The 16,541-nt window shown below is 36.5% G+C and overlaps 1 protein-coding gene across 2 annotated transcripts in view; it reads right to left on the bottom strand.

Moving 5' to 3' along the window:
* The window catches only part of TAOK1 (TAO kinase 1), a 146,033-nt gene that overhangs the window by 18,613 nt on the left and 110,879 nt on the right, over positions 1–16,541 (bottom strand). For both annotated transcript variants that reach the window (XM_058703970.1, XM_058703972.1), the window contains 6 exons: positions 16,029–16,163; positions 13,641–13,877; positions 11,150–11,278; positions 8,593–8,796; positions 6,046–6,285; positions 1,492–1,704 (listed from right to left, as the gene is read on the bottom strand). In XM_058703970.1, the coding sequence (XP_058559953.1) occupies positions 1,492–1,704; positions 6,046–6,285; positions 8,593–8,796; positions 11,150–11,278; positions 13,641–13,877; positions 16,029–16,163 (1,158 nt within the window). The remainder of the gene's footprint in view (positions 1–1,491; positions 1,705–6,045; positions 6,286–8,592; positions 8,797–11,149; positions 11,279–13,640; positions 13,878–16,028; positions 16,164–16,541) is intronic.

Raw genomic sequence — 16,541 nt, 5'->3', positions numbered from 1 at the left:
TTTTAAATAGCTATATAAGTATCCACATAATATCCTCAATTTTGCTTCCTGGCCTACAGACTCTAAAATGCCAAAAAAACATGTTTATGAAACTTATATAGAAAATATTTTACATTTCTATTCAAATGTTACCATTTGGATTCCAAATATAGTACTACTTTTTACCCACTACCTAACAAAGCTGCTGTTCCAATCTTGATATGCTTTTTGGATAAGCCTCAACAGGCATGTGTTAAGAGGCACTGGCAGAGAGCTTGTTTAAAACTTAGTGTCTAGGGGCACCTGGGTTGCTCAGTCAATAGACCATCCAACTCTTGACTTCGGCTCAGGTCATGAACTCACGGGTTGTGAGTTTGAGCCCCAAATCAGCATCTGTGCCCATAGCGCAGAGCCTGCTTGGGATTCTCTCTCTCTCTCTCTCTCTCTCTCTCTCTCTCTCTCTGCTCCTTCCCCACTCATGCCTGTGCTTTCTCTCTCTCAAAATAAATAATAAACTTAAAAAACAAAACAAAAAAATTTTATGTCTGGGGCACCTGGGTGGCTCAGCTGGTTAAGCCTCCGACTCTTGATTTCAGCTCAGGTTATGATCTCACAGTTCCTTAGTTCCAGCTGTGAGGGGGGTGGATCTGCTGGCATCTCAGAGCCTGCTTGGGATTCTCTATCTGCCCCTCCCCAACTTGCGCGTGTGCGTGCGTGCGTGCGTGTCTGCATGCGCATGTGCATATGTACTCTCTCTTTGACTCTCTCAAAATAAAATTTATAAAAAGAGAAACTTCTCTGGGAAGACTTTAATTAAAAAAATTTTTAAAAAATGTTTATTTTTGAGAGAGACAGACAGACAGACAGACAGACTATGAGCTGGGGAGGGGAAGAGAGAATCTGAAGCAGGCTCCAGGCTCTGAGCTGTCAGCACAGAGCCCGATGCGGGGCCTAAACTGATGAACCGTGAGACCATGACCTGAGCTGAAGTCAGTCGCCGAACTGACTGAGCCATCCAGGCGCCCCCTTAATGTTTATTTTTGAGAGAGACACACATGGAGCATGAATAGGGGAGAAGCAGAGAGATAGGAAGACAAAGGATCTGAAACAGGCTCCAGGCTCTGAGCTGTCAGCACAGAGCCGAAGCAGGGCTTGAACTCAGGTCAGCACAGAGCCTGATGTGGGGCTTGAACTCAGGAACAGGAATGGTAAGATCATGACCCAGGCCAAAGTCAGACACTTAACTGACTGAGCCACCCAGGCACCCCTCCCTGGAAAGATTTTAAAAATAAATAAATAAAACTTCATGTCTGAATGTATCAATAAGAATTCTGCATACATCATGCATACTTCCAAGCAATGCTCAGAGAAGGAAGAATATGGACCATCACCATTATTTCCCAAGCTGCAGGAGAAGTATCATTTCTAACTAGTATTTTAATTGCTGGGATTTCATTGCTGGTAGAAAGAAAGGAGCACTAAATTTATTTTGTCTAAATAAAACAAACTCACAGCTTGTGTGGAGAGCATTTCATTAATGCTGTGGTCATACTGCTCAGCCAAGATGGCTAACTTCCGGGTCTGCTCCTCCTTGAGCCGTTTCAGAACAGCTTTGTGCTCGCTCTTTGGTGTAGTCTCCAGTAGGTGATTTCTTAATGCTTTGTACTGTCTGGTTTGGATTTTACAGGTATCCTGAAACTGCTTTTTTATTTGGAGTTCTTTAGACTGGGAAGAAAAAAATAGATGCATATATTTTTAACATTTGGCATTTGGTATACCTTAGGTTTTCATTAAAAGAAAGGCTACTAGGAGAAAGGGAGAAAACAAAAAGGTCAGATCATAACGTCGCAGGTACTTTTACACTTGGCTATTGGGTCAAACCACTGGATTCTATGCATTTTTATAACAAAAGCTCTAATTTAAAACATTAAAATATCAAGAACCTCATTTATCACAGGACTTCAAGCAATAGTCATTATTTTGTTAGTAAATTTAGTGATGAGCAGGTATTAAAATTAGCTTTGATTATGGTATATATTAATGACAGAAAATCAAATTTCTTCTCATTGATTACATGTAGCAAAGTATTTTATTGGCCAGACAATATTTTATCAAATCTCTGAGGCAGAAAATAAGCATATTTACTCTCTTCCATATCTGAAACACTTTGCTTCAATTTCTTTTAATAACAACCTCAACTCTAACTACATAGTGTATGACAGATTCCACAAAAGCAGGGTATTACTAACAGACTAATATTGCTTCATACAATTCTTTTCCTTAAGGAAATAAACTAGGTAGAAACATCCTTAGCAAAAACTTGAAAGTCAGTCAAGTTAACTAACCTTTTAAAGGTCAAACAAAAGTTATGGGATGAGGTGTTGGGGGGGGGCGGGGACTGGGCCAAATGGGTGATGGGCATTAAGGAAAGCGCTTGTTGGGATGAGCACTAGGTGTTATATGTAAGTGACGAATCACTAAATTCTACTCCTGAAGTCATTATTACACTATATGTTAACTAATTTGGATTTAAATAAAATTTAAAAATTTTAAAAATAATTAAAAAAAATAAAGTCATGGGGCAAGGGAGAGGACATCCTTTCTTGGAGTGATAAGAGCCATGAGCTAAATAAATATTTCTGAGATAAAATAATTGAGCTCCGAGACAGAGAGTTTTGACTTTAGTTTTTGCTAATCACTGAACTCAGGTTTTAATAAGATTTAACAAGATGAGATATAATTCTGTAAAGTATACTGAGTAAGCCTGTAAATGAGAATATATTCATTTACTACACTAAGGCAGAAACTACACTTGAAATTATTTTACCTAAATATAAATACTGCTAGATATTGATTGGTTGATTCAGTGTGCAACAAATGCACGTATTACACCAAAGTAAAACACTTGTCAAGGAACTATTCACCACCCCTTGTAATACTACAACCTCAAACAGACTTTTTTTTTTTTTTTTTTTAACGTTTACTTATTTTTGAGGCAGAGAGAGACACAGCATGAACGGGGGAGGGTCAGAGAGAGGGAGACACAGAATCTGAAACAGGCTCCAGGCTCTGAGCTGTCAGCACAGAGCCCGATGCGGGGCTCGAACTCACAGACCCGCCAGATCATGACCTGAGCCAAAGTCGGCCGCTCAACCGACTGTGCCACCCAGGCGCCCCAAAGAGATCTTTTCCATATTTCACACCAACTGAAGCACTATGTCATAGTCATATACTTTATTCTGTGAAGGGTCAAGAATTGTCTAGCTAGAAAGCAAAACTCTTGCTTAGTAGAGACCAAGCAAAACTCTATGCTTGGTAGTACCACACTTAAATGCTGTCCTTGGTTAACAAAATTCTTCCAACTTAGCTAGGAATCAAACAATACAATTTAGACATTCTCTCCTGCCTCTGTATAACATTCGTTCTTTTAAAAGTTTTTATTTCTAAAATATTATATCAAGAAAATTATCATTCTATATTAGCGTAATAGAAAAAAGAACTTGAAAATTTTTTCACATGAATAATACTAATACTTATAACCAAGAATAAACTGTATCCCTCAATACTAAACTCAAATGAAAACTAGAACACAGTTACAGTTGTTTCTAATCATTTAACACTATCATCTGGATGACAGATGAAGAAACAGCCGAGTAGGCAATTAAGTGTTTACCCAATCCATTTTACAGAAATGGTACCCCAACTCCAACTTACGTAAGTGCTCAAACTAAAGTCCCCCTAGTCCCCATTAAAGTCTTGAAGAAAGCTGAAAGAGACAACTGTTACGATTTAGTCAAATAAAATTGGAATGACTTAGTGTTAAAATCTAGTCTGTTTTGTTCAAATTGAGCAAGTAGATAGATATATATAACTAAGTAAGTATCGTGATTTTCTTCCCTACTAATGTAACAGGATGATTTCCTTTATGGAAAATCTTGAGCTCACTGGTCATTAAAGGAATCATTCTAGGGATGCCTGGATGGCTCAGTCAGTTAAGTGTCCAACTCTGGATTTCGACTCAGGTCATGATCTCTCGGTTATGAGACTGAGCCCCACATTGGGCTCTGCACTGAGTGTGGAGCCTGCTCGGGATTCTCTCTTTCCCTCTCTCTCTCTGCCCCTCCCCTGCTTGCACACAAGTTTGTCAACTTTAAAAAATAAAGAAAAGGAGGCTTTCTATTCAAAGTCCATGACTATGAAACACTACTTTTTCCTCACTTTTTGTACAGTATCTGTAAAAATCAAATCTAGTGTTTATAAGCTTTCAAACTGAAAAGGCTCCAACAAGAGGAAACAGAGAGGAAGGGTTAAATATCAAACAACTACCTATTCCAAGTCTCAACGAAATGCAGTCATATTAGATTTATGATATGACTATAGAAAACTCACAAGCTTTCAGTTTGGTTTACTTCTGGGTACTGCTGACTTTAAAATGATAACTGGGGTGCCTGCCTGGGTGGCTCAGTCGGTTGGGTGTCCGACTTTGGCTCCGGTCATAATCTCGTGGTTCATGAGTTCTAGCCCCACGCATCGCAGATCCTGGAGCCTGTTTTGGATTCTGTGTCTGTCTCTCTCTGCCCCTCCCTTGCTTGCTCTCTGTCTCTCAAAAATAAATAAATAAATAAATAAAATGGTAACTAATTTTACAGACATGTTTAAAAAATCTTTTGGTGGGAAATTGTTCTGTAGACAAAGATCTTCATTACAAAGACAAAACAAAGCTGAAAAATCATTATGAATTCCAGTTTTTCTAAGCAATGACTAATGAAGGTTATATGGGTAGTCAACACAAGCTACTCTTTAATTGATGTTAGTTATTTTGAAGACATAGCAAAGTGAAATTTTATCCTTCACAAGGAAAGGGTAAAACACTTTAATTCTGCTTCTATATCTCATTCAAGACAGCCTATTAGAATGGAGTTGGGTGGGAATCAGAGTTATGATTGGGTATAGATTTTAACATAGATTACCTCTGTGAATGAACTGCACTTCACTCCAGGACAGTTACTCAGGTAAGACAAAGAACAGTTCTATAGTTAAATTATCAAATAAAAGGGGTCAGGGTAAAGTTTAAAAAGGAAATACTGTGGGATGTAGGCTTTAATGGATGTAAATAAAATTAACTGAGGTACTACTATAGACAACAGCTTATGTAGTAGATGGTTTTGTTTTTGCTCATTAAGATTAATGTGATTGATTATATTCCTTCAAGTATTTATTACAAGTTATAAAATTTGAAAACATCCTAGAATTGTTAACTCTGGTTGATTCAGGACTAGATCAGCTGGCTGGAGAGGCAGAGGGGGAAATCTTTATAATATACTTTGGTATATTTTGAATTTCATATTATATGAATGAGTTCCTGTATTCAAAATAAATACAAAATTTAAAGTCCTTTGTATTATATATCACCAACACTTGTTTTTCCTTATTTTGGAGAGGGAGGCATATAACAATTTGCTTTACCCTGATGTGCCAATTAAAAAAAATATTATACCTCCAACTACCTATGCCATGGTTTTTACTTACACTACCAAGCAAAGAAAGCAAGCAAGCAGACTGGGGGTAACACTGTGATGATTCCCTTGTTCCTCTTACGGTAAGTATAGATAATGAACGGAGAGGGGATAAAAAAGCAGTTTTCATTCATTGCTTTTGTGCTGATTAAGAACTTAGTGCCTTTTCTGGAAACAAATCATATTTAGAGGAAATAAGATTCCAAAACTGTATTACTTGGGACAACAGTGAGAAGACAACAGGTTACCATGTTGACATGTAGACTGTAATATCAGCATTGCACATTTTGGGTACATTTAAAGTAAGAATTTTGATTCATGTTTATGGTACTTCCCACAGTCAAAAGTTTTGGTACGCTGCTGAAAAATACATAAGCAAAAAGTCTACAGCTATGGACACTCAACATTAAAACTAACCAAACATTCTTAAAATGAAAAGAAAAAAGTTTATTCAAATTCTGTATGCCAGACCTCTTAGACTTTTACGGTTTACATGGATGCATTTTATCTCTTTTCCCCCTTTATCAAGAAGCTTAGGTTAAAGGGGTACCTTCAGACTCTTAGGCTGTTGTCGAACCTCCATGACATGCTTTCGCCTTAGTTCTCGTTCTCTTCGCTTGTTATATTCCAGCTGGTTTGTGAGCTCAGTCTGATGCTGCAATCTGATCAACTCACAGCGCATCTTCTGAATTGTGTTGAGGTGACGGAACTCCAGTTCTTGCATGGATTCATGTTGTCGCAGTAGCATGGCATGCTCTAAGTCCTTTTGAGTCTGCCTTTTATTTAACTCCTAATCCACAACACAAAAAGCAAAAGTATAATTTACTGCTGTATGATGCCTGGAAAAAAAATCCTAAGAAACAGAATAACCAAGAAATAGATGTAATCCTCTGATGTAATAATGGCTGCATCGTATTAAGAGTTTTATAATATTTGCTGTAGTAAATAAACAATTAGCACATTTCCTTACACCGTTCATTTACTATTCATTAACACTACTTCATGCAGTGAGTTTAAAAGGTACCAAATCTATCTCAAGAGGTTTAATGTCCTCCCCTCTTTCCTTTCTTTGTTTCCTAGTTTTATATTTGAAGAGGGTTCACAAGTCATCCAGTGTATTTTTTCAGAGTATGCTATTCAAGTCTATTACATGCAGTATACCCAATGTAGTGTAGTGGTTAAAAACATGGACTGTAGAGCTAGGCTGCCTGTATTTTAAATCATAGCTCTGCTACTGATGAGCAGTAAGTCTTTGGATTAGTTATTTAAACTCTTGGCTTCAGCTTCATCACTTCTCAAATGAAGATAATGTAGCAATTTCATAGATTTAATGTGAGGATGAAACAAGTTCATAAATGTGAAGTTCTCAGAATAATACCTAGCACATCATGCTCAATAAATTTTTTTCAGAATAAAAGAAACAAGTGTATCACATACAACAGACACACCCACACCGAAACACACTGTAGAAGTGTAGAAGTTAAACTTGCCTCCTTTGCCCTTTCTCCAGAAGCCAACAGTTTGGTGCAAATGTTTCCAAAATATCCCCCCATGCTTATCATGACACATCTGTTATACAAAACCTATAGTTTTAAAACTGAATACCAATATACATTATAGGCCTGTAATGTGCTTTCTTCACCTAAAAATATAATGGACATACATGTTCACCAGATCAGTACATAAAGATCTTTTTTTTTAAGTTTTAATGGTAAGGGGTGCCTGGGTGGCTCAGTTGGTTAAGCGCCCAACTTCGGCTCAGGTCATGATCTCACAACTCATGAGTTAGAGCCCCGCCATCAGGCTCTGTGCTGACAGCTCAGAGCCTGGAGCCTGCTTCAGATTCTGTGTCTCCCTCTCTCTCTGCCCCTCCCCCACTTACGTTCTGTCTCTCTCTCAAAAATAAACATTAAAAAAATTTTTTTTTAAATTTAAGTTTCAATAGTAAGCTACTGCTTTGCAATTCCTAATTTTTCCATTTTTCTGCTTTAAACAAATTTTCAATAAACATCCATGGCATGATAGATACATCATATAACCATGTTACTGTTTCTTTTAAAAAAAAATTTTTTTTAACGTTTATTTATTATTGAGAGACAGAGAGAGAGACAGAGCATGAGCAGTGGAGGAGCAGGGAGAGGAAGACACAGAATTTGAAGCAGGCTCCAGGCTCCAGCTGCCAGCACAGAGCCCGATGTGGGGCTCGAACTCACAAACCACAAGATTATGACCTGAGCTGAGGTCAGACGCTTAACCGACTGAGCCACCCAGGCGCCCGATGTTATTATTTCTTTAGGATACAGTCCCAGAAGTAGATTTGGTAAAAATATAGATGCATATTAAATTTTATTTTTTTAAATTTTAAAACCTATTGCTGAATTATACTCCAAAAGGGCAGTATCAGTTTATACTTTATACTTACCAATACTGTCCATTTCCCCATGTTACCAATCTTTTTAATTGTTCTTATCTAAATGATGCAACTGTTTTAATTTCAATTTCTTTAATTATTACTGAATTTGAACAGTTATGCTATACTTGAAGCTTATTTTAAGCCATCTTGGAAATAAATTTATCTATGTTCACAGTTATCCCTGATATGAAAAAAAATTGTTTTCATTTTGGTAAGAGTTTCTACACTTGACCAGTTAATAAATGTATGATTATAACAATGTGTTAAGTGGTAACACACAATTCATGGCACTCATTTCAGATCAAAAGGCATAAATCATCCAATTAATTTTCTCATATTTAAAAATTAATACTTCATTCATGGATAAATAATAAATATTATTTATTTAATAAATATTTATTGAATGCCTACTATGGGCCAGACACTAGGGATACAAAGACCTGTACAAAACCTAGGACTTCACATAATTTCCATTCTAGTTGGGAAGAGAGACTTCCCCCAAAAAGTGTATGTGTAAGAGAAAAAAGTACAAAGAAGAACATTTAAAGAAGGGAGAGGAGAGAGAGCTAGCTATATAGATTGGGTATCTGGGGAAGAAGGATTTAGGCAGAGAGAATGAGTGCAAAGGCCTTATAACTGAGATGTGATGGGACTTATTTCTGATTTCATATCACTCAAACATACCTCCCTGACAAGGTCCTGCTCCAAGTTATGGCGTCCAAGTAACATTCTTCGCTTGAAGCGACGGCACTCCAGCTCTAGGTATTGCCTCTGTCGTCGAAGAAGATTAGCCTCTTCCTCTGCTTGGAAATGTTGTATATTCTCCTTCTGCTTTGAAAGCCATTCTTGTTTTTCCTTTTTTGGGGTGCTCTGGTTTTCATTCAGTTCCTGGCAACAAAAAAACAACTCAGTTCAAAATACATAAAAATTGGGGTAGCTGGGTGGCTCAGTCAGTTGAGCATCCAACTTCGGCTCAGGTCATGATCTAGTGGTTTGTGAGTTTGAGGCCCCACATTGGGCTTGCTGCTGTCAGCCTGTGAGCAGAACCCATTTTGGATCCTGTCCTCCTCTCTCTCTGCCCCTCCCTCACATGCACTCTCCCAAAAATAAACAAATATTAAAACAAAAGAAAGAAAGAAAGAAAGAAAGAAAGAAAGAAAGAAAGAGAGAGAAAAAGAAAAAAACATAAAAATTAACTACATGAAAGTAGTTAATGTAATATTTGGTAGCTGGTAAATTTATTTATTTATTTATTTATTTATTTTTATTTTATTTTATTTTATTTTTTTACCATTTATTTTTGAGACAGAGAGAGACAGAGCATGAACGGGGGAGGGTCAGAGAGAGAGGGAGACACAGAATCTGAAGCAGGCTCCAGGCTCCTAGCTGTCAGCACAGAGCCGGACGCGGGGCTCGAACTCACGGACCATGAGATCATGACCTGAGCTGAAGTCGGATGCTTAACCAACTGAACCACCCAGGTGCCCCGGTAGCTGGTAAATTTAAATAAAAGTACTGAATTTGTGTTCTCTCTAATGCTCAAACAGGGCAATGACCTTAAGGAGTTAGGTAAATAGTTTCCTTTTTCTTGAGTTACCAGTGAATTAGGACAGGAAAAGAGAAAAATACATTAGAAAACATGCATACCTTTTGGTTCTGCATAACTACAAGTATGATGACTCAAAAGTACATAATAATTGGTAAATGAAGTAAAACATATCTTTCTTTAAATCCATCTCAAGAATAGACAGAAGGTGGTGCTTTCAGGGGAAAATCAAATGTAAATTAAAATTAGGGCTACAATAATGTCTCAGTTGGTTTTTGACATTCTAAATATCAAGCTTTTGGCAAGATTATGGATGTACTCAATATAAAAGACTTGGAAATTAAATGGAAAATCAACAAAACCAGGGGAGAACAGAGACATTATTTATGAGTGGTATTTAATATTTGGCATTATAATACCACTAAACAAATAAAAACCAATGCTTTTCTACAGCACTGTATTCATTTTTAAAATTTATTTATTTTTGAGAGACAGAAAGAACACACTTGTGCACGTGACGGAGTGGGGCAGAGAGAGAGAGGGAAAGAAAGGGAGAATCCCAGGCAGGCTCCGCACTGTTAGTACAGAGCCTGATGCAGGGCTTGAACTCATGAACAGCGAGATCATGACCTGAGCTGAAATCAAGAGTCAGAACACTTAACCGACTGAGCCACCCAAGTGTCCCTCTATAGCATTTTAAATATCATCTTAGAAACGATCTAAAATGAAATTGCATTTATATTGGGCAAGATGAGAACATTCATGATACACTCAATGAGACAAACCCTAGGATGTTAATACTAGCATATTTTCAACCTAAAAAAACATCAATATTGCAGAGAATACAAATCAGCCATCATTCCTAAGTGTAAGTTGATTTTTCAGAGACTACTAACCTTATGGTCCTTCCCCTGTTATTCAAGAAAGAGACCAATTCTTTATAACTTTAGTTCACAAGATATTCAAACACATAAAAACAAACAAATTAGTAGTTCTCCAAAGAGGACATATATACACACACAGTATAGAAAGAGACAAGGAGAACACGGGCCACATTATACCCAAGGGTCTCTTTCTCAAAATCTTCTGCCAGGAAACTTCCCCACCAAAATTCTAGTATGTCCCTTCCTCTACACTGAGAATCACTATTCCAAATGAACACACACACACACACACACACACACACACACACAGGCATACATACGCAAGTTATACACCTAAAAGATTATTTAAACTAATATATCCATTAACATTTAACTCTTACTGCACTGGGAAACTGCATGCTGTTGGATATTTATTTACAATTGGGAATCCTATTTATAATCTTTTCAAACCCAATGTTCTAGTATAGAGTTTGACTCCTGTTATACAGAAAGAAATGTGCGGCTTTTTGTTTCACAGCTCACATATTTTTATTTCTAATCATTCAGTTACTTAATAAGTGCTTACAAAAGCTATTATAAATAAAATAACTTCTGTTGGCAGGAGACGATTCTTTTTAGACCCTACTCAACTGAGAATCTCAATCCACTGAAGAGTAATTGATTATAATCAATGTCTTCATTCAAGCTGATATACATTTTATGGTGACAAAAAACAAAAAAAAATGTTATCTTAGTGGCTCTATGAGTTGATCAACATCACATACAATCAGTAAGCAGACAACTGGCTTGAAAATGTTTATAAAATAAGTACCTCCTTAAGCTGTTCCTTTCGAAGTTTATATTCTCTTTTCTGGGACTCCAAAAAACTATTTAGTTCTTTCTTCTGTTGAGCCTGAATATGTTGCTGAAATTTTTTCTCCTCATTGGCCATCACTTTAGCCTATAGAAATTTAGAAAATGGATCGAATTAGTTAAGTTGATACATTCAAGGCAACAGTTTAATAAGACATTACCAAGGAGGTAATTTTCAACCAAAAATAGAAAATCAACATTGCTTCTCGGCCTTTTGGCTAAGATCAAGTGTAGAAAATCAGCATTAAGTATTACCAAAATGAGAATACCCAACAAATTAATTTTTTAAAGTTTATTTGAGAGAGAGAGAGAGAGAGAGAGAGAAAGAGAGAGAGAAAATGCACGCAAACGAAGAAGGGGCAGAGAAAGAGGAGAAATCCCAAGCAGACTCTATGCTCAGCACAGAGCCCCAAATGGAGTTTAATTTCACTAACCATGAGATCATGACCTGAGCCGAAATTAAGAGTCAGACACTTAACTGAGTGAGCCACCCAGGCATCCTCCCCACCAAATTATTCATAATTGTTACTTAGCATCCATATCTGAATTTCAGAGAACCAATAAAATGGAACCTGTCTTTAAGATGATCTTTGGGGCGCCTGGATGGCTCAGTTGGTTGAGCATCCAACTTTTTGATTTTGGCTCAGGTCATGATCCCAGAGTCATGGGATGGAGCCCCATGGCAGGCTCTGTGCTGAGCATGGAGCCTACTTAAGATTCTCTCTCTCTCTGTCTCTCCTCCCCCACCTCCCCTCTCCCCTGCTCACATGCTTTCTCTAAAATAAAAATAAAATAAAAAATAAATAAAATGTTGATTAATGTTTATACCTTTCCCCCCATTTAACAGGAGTGTGTTCTCCCCCCAGTAAAACAAAACAAACACACATTTATCTATCACTTATCTACAAATGTGTGACTTTGTGTGACCAAAAATCATGACTTCTTATGTTGGTTGACTTCTTCAAGTTAAACCCTGACCTTTTATTTATATATTAAATAATATGAAAATATTAAATATCAGATATATGCATCATATTGTTATCTTTCTTTTTTTAAAGATTTTATTTGTAAGTGATCTCTACACCCAACATGGGGTTCAAACTTACAACTTATAACAAGAGTTGCACGCTCTAATGACTGACATGCACACCTTATATCTGATTATATATGCAATGCATAAACACTGTAGAACATTTATGAAGTACAGAAAAACACAAAGAAGGAAAATCTTCCATGATTTTAGCACCCAGAGATAACCAATATAAACATTTTGGTACATATTACTAACTTTTTCTAAGCATATATATATTTTTTTTTTTTAATTTTTTTTAATGTTTATTTATTTTTGAGACAGAGAGAGACAGAGCATGAACAGGGGAGGGGCAGAGAGAGGAAGACACAGAATCGGAAACAGGCTCCAGGCTCTGAGCTGTCAGCCCAGAGCCCGACGCAGGGCTCGAACTCACGGACCGCGAGATCGTGACCTGAGCTGAAGTCGGACGCTTAGCCGACTGAGCCACCCAGGCGCCCCAGCATATATATTTTTAAAACAAATTTGTAATCATATTCTACATCCTGTTTCATAAATTGCTTTCCTAAGTATGTTAGAATCTACCTCTTCCTAAGTTATTGAAAATACTACCCAACGCCCAATAGGGTAGTTTTCTTTCACCAAATGATTTCAAAATCAAAAATTTATTTTGATAAATATTTATTAATATGTAAATTAATAAATTTATATTATAAGCCACTACGATAAAGAGATAGTGGTTCTTTTTGGGGGAGAAGAAGGGTGAATAGGGTAGCTATGATAAATAATGCCTCAATGTGGACTAGTCAGACATATCTGAAGGTATTCTGTGAATTTACTGAGAAGCTTACATTGTACTTGACAAATTTGACTATCAAAATAAAATGAAACTGATGGGACAACAAAAACCTTTAGAAGAAAAGGTTTCACAAAACATTAATACTAAAAAATGTACTTTTATCATATAGTAGAATGACATTTATTTGTAAATAAACAAATGGGCTAAACCTTAATCTGAATCTCTTAATCTTTAATTATTGTCTGATATAAAAATGCTGGTATAAATTTAAGGAAGATTTCCAAAAAATACACAAGGAAGAGAATCATGAATGATTTTTTTGAGACCTGAGCCACCTTATTGATAGGTGATTTATCAAACTCTTCAGATAACCAGAGTACCTGAGGGCCAGAAAGGTTGAATGATTTACCCACCGTGACACTACAAACCTATCAAGTATCAGGAAACAATCCCATGTCTACTGGTTCCCAGACACAGTACTTCATACTATACATGTTATATAAATGTCCCTCCCTTTCTCCAATCGATTTGCTTGGTTCTGAGGAAAAGATACTCTAATATCAAAATGTTATCTTGGTTAATTCTGGGATGGTCACAAATTAATAATACTGAATCAGTCACCTCTTTTTCCATAGCAGCCTGATGTTTTTTGATAAGTTTCTCCATCTCTGCAGCAAAATTGTTACGCTGAGTTTCAAGATCTTTGTCTAATCTGAGGCGATGTTCATCCATCTCAGCCTTTAGCTTATTTTCCAGAGTCATCAGTTGCTTTTGATGTTGCCGCCTCATTCTCTTATAGCCAGACATCTGTTCTCTAAGCTCAGAGTCCTGCTCATGTTCTTGCATTTGCCTTGTAACCTAGACATACAAACAATAGAGAAAAAAGAATAAAATAAAGCAACACATTTCTTTCAAAAGCATTTTAAGACCACTCTGCTGTTAACTAAGCAGGCAATTAATGTAAAAGATCCCATTTAGCAGTTTTCAGTTAAATTTCCAGGAGGTCTTTTAAAGAAATAAACAAGTTGGTTCTCAAGTTTATATGGAAATGTAAAAAACAAAGAATAGCCAAAACAATCTTGAGGAGCATACAAAAATTGGAAGACATACACTTCAGCAACCAAAACAGTGTGGTACTGGTATAAGGACAGGCTGAATAGACCAAAGGAACAGAATAAAATCCAGAAGCAGAGCCACACATAGTTAATTGGATTTTCTACCAAGGAGTCAAGTTAATTAAAAGACGAAAGTATTTTTTAACAAATCCTGCTGAGGGGCACCTGGGAGGCTCAGTCGGTTAAGCTTCAGACTCTTGATTTCGGCTTAAGTCATGATTGCACGGTTCAGTTTGGGAGATTGATCCCCGAGTTAGGCTCTGTGCTGGACACAGAGCCGGCTTAGGATTCTCACTCTCTCTGCCCCTCCCTAGCTCACATGCTCTAAAAAAAAAAATCCTGGTGAAACAACTGGTTATTTGTATAAAAAATAAAGAAATAAACCTTGGCTCATATATCATTCCATATACAAAAATTACTTTGAAAAGAATCATGTGACCTAAACATAAAACTCAGAATCATAAAGCAAAAGAAAACATGGGACTACCATCATTACTTGGGTAAACAAATATTTCCTGGACAGGATACAAAAGGTACTGATTATAAAGAAAAAAAATGTATAAATTGGATTTTTAAATTGAGCTAAAAATTCACATAGTATAAAATTAATCATTTTTAAAAATTTTCTTTATTTGTAAGTAATCTCTACACCCAGTGTGGGTGATGGCATTCTTGACCCCACATGTCATACAGATTAATGGGCCACTGCATGGGATTTATAAAGTCTGCTTATGTAGCTGATAACTCAGATAACTTTTTTCCTCAGATACATCTTTTTTTACTTCCTGTCATATTTTCTAACAGCCTACTTTTCGTATGATATCTTAATGTAATTTCTTTTTATCCAGTGTATCCTTTATCATGTTTTGGTCCTACTTAATCTGACTGATAAGGGTAATAAGCACCCCACTACAACAACATCCTTGTTGATATATGATCCTTTTTTAAAGTTTTTTTTAAGTTCATTTATTTATTTTGAGAGAGAAAGACAGTATGAACAGGGAAGGGGCAGAGGAGGGAGAGAATCCCAAGCAGTCTCCACACTGTCAGTGCAGAGCCCAATGAAGAGGTCAAGCTCACAGACCTTGTGATCATGACCTGAGCCAAAATCAAGAGTTGGGACACTTAACCAACTGAGCCAGTCAGGCACCCCCATAATCCACTTTTTATTGTTATTTGGGAAATCAGAACTATATTTTGAATACATCAAACTGAATTACTTGCCATTTCTCAAACATTCCCCCATTTTGGTTAGCCTCGGTTATTTCCTTACTGTTAATTCTTATATTGTAGAAATAACTTTTTCTTCCTCTCTGTGCCTAAAACCAACTAATTATTAAAATCTCAAACAATTTCTTTTATAAATACTTCCTTTATGCCACAAACCAAAAATAATCTGAATTCCTATTTAGTACCTTCTAGCCCTCTTAAGCATTTGATATATTCTAATATATTAGTTATTTCTGTACACCGTGAAGACATTACTAGTTTAATGTCTCTCAGAGTATTCTATATAGTATCTTATAAAAGGCACTTAAATGTTGAATGGGTATTTTATAAAATAATCCTCAGATACAAAAAAATAAGACATAGTCCATAACCTGAGTATAGGTGCCACAATCCAAAATGAAAAATGTATTTCTTCTTAAAAAAATATTTATTTATTTTGAGAGAGAGCAAGCATGCAAGCATGAACAGGGGAGGGGCATAGAGAGAGAGGATGTGAGAGAATCCCTAGCAGGCTCCTTGCTGTCAGTGCAGAGCCCAATGTGGAGCTTGATCTCATGAACCGTGAGATCAAAACCTGAGCCCAAACCAGGAGTTGGATGCTTAACCTACTGAGCCACCCAGGCGTCCCTGAGAAATGTATTTCTAATTCAAGGGAAGAACATACCAGTGATGCTGTCCGTATAGTAGCAAAGTGTTCCCGATTACGATAGTGTGATTTATGACGAGACACTTGAGGTGGAGATTGTGGATCTGATGCTCTTGTTCTAGGATCTCCCTCTTCTCTGTAATTTTCTTCCTCCTAAGCAAAGAAGGAGACAATACTATTTGAGGTGAACAAATACAGTTCACTTGAACTTTCAAGAAAATTTAGAGACCACGTGATCAATTTATCTTAAAGAAGTAATTTTAAAAAGTAAAAACAAAAATTGAGAATGCTGACATTTTATTTTCAATATAATTAGAATCAAGAAACATTATTCCCTAAGTGTATGAAATAGCACACAGATTTAGGATAAGGAAATATATGGTTAGATTTATATCCTAATTATTATATATAAAATGGAAAAGGTTTAATAATTTTAAACAGCAGTCAAAAATTAATTACTCTAAGGCTCTTGGGTTTTGAAAATAATATATCTTAAAAATATTTATAATACTTCTGCCTTCTGTCCAAAGT

The sequence above is a fragment of the Neofelis nebulosa genome, chromosome 16, assembly GCF_028018385.1.
Source record: "Neofelis nebulosa isolate mNeoNeb1 chromosome 16, mNeoNeb1.pri, whole genome shotgun sequence".
Lineage (NCBI taxonomy): Eukaryota > Metazoa > Chordata > Mammalia > Carnivora > Felidae > Neofelis > Neofelis nebulosa.
The sequence above is the reverse complement of the archived record's forward strand: the minus strand, read 5'-3'. Positions and strand labels throughout refer to the sequence as shown.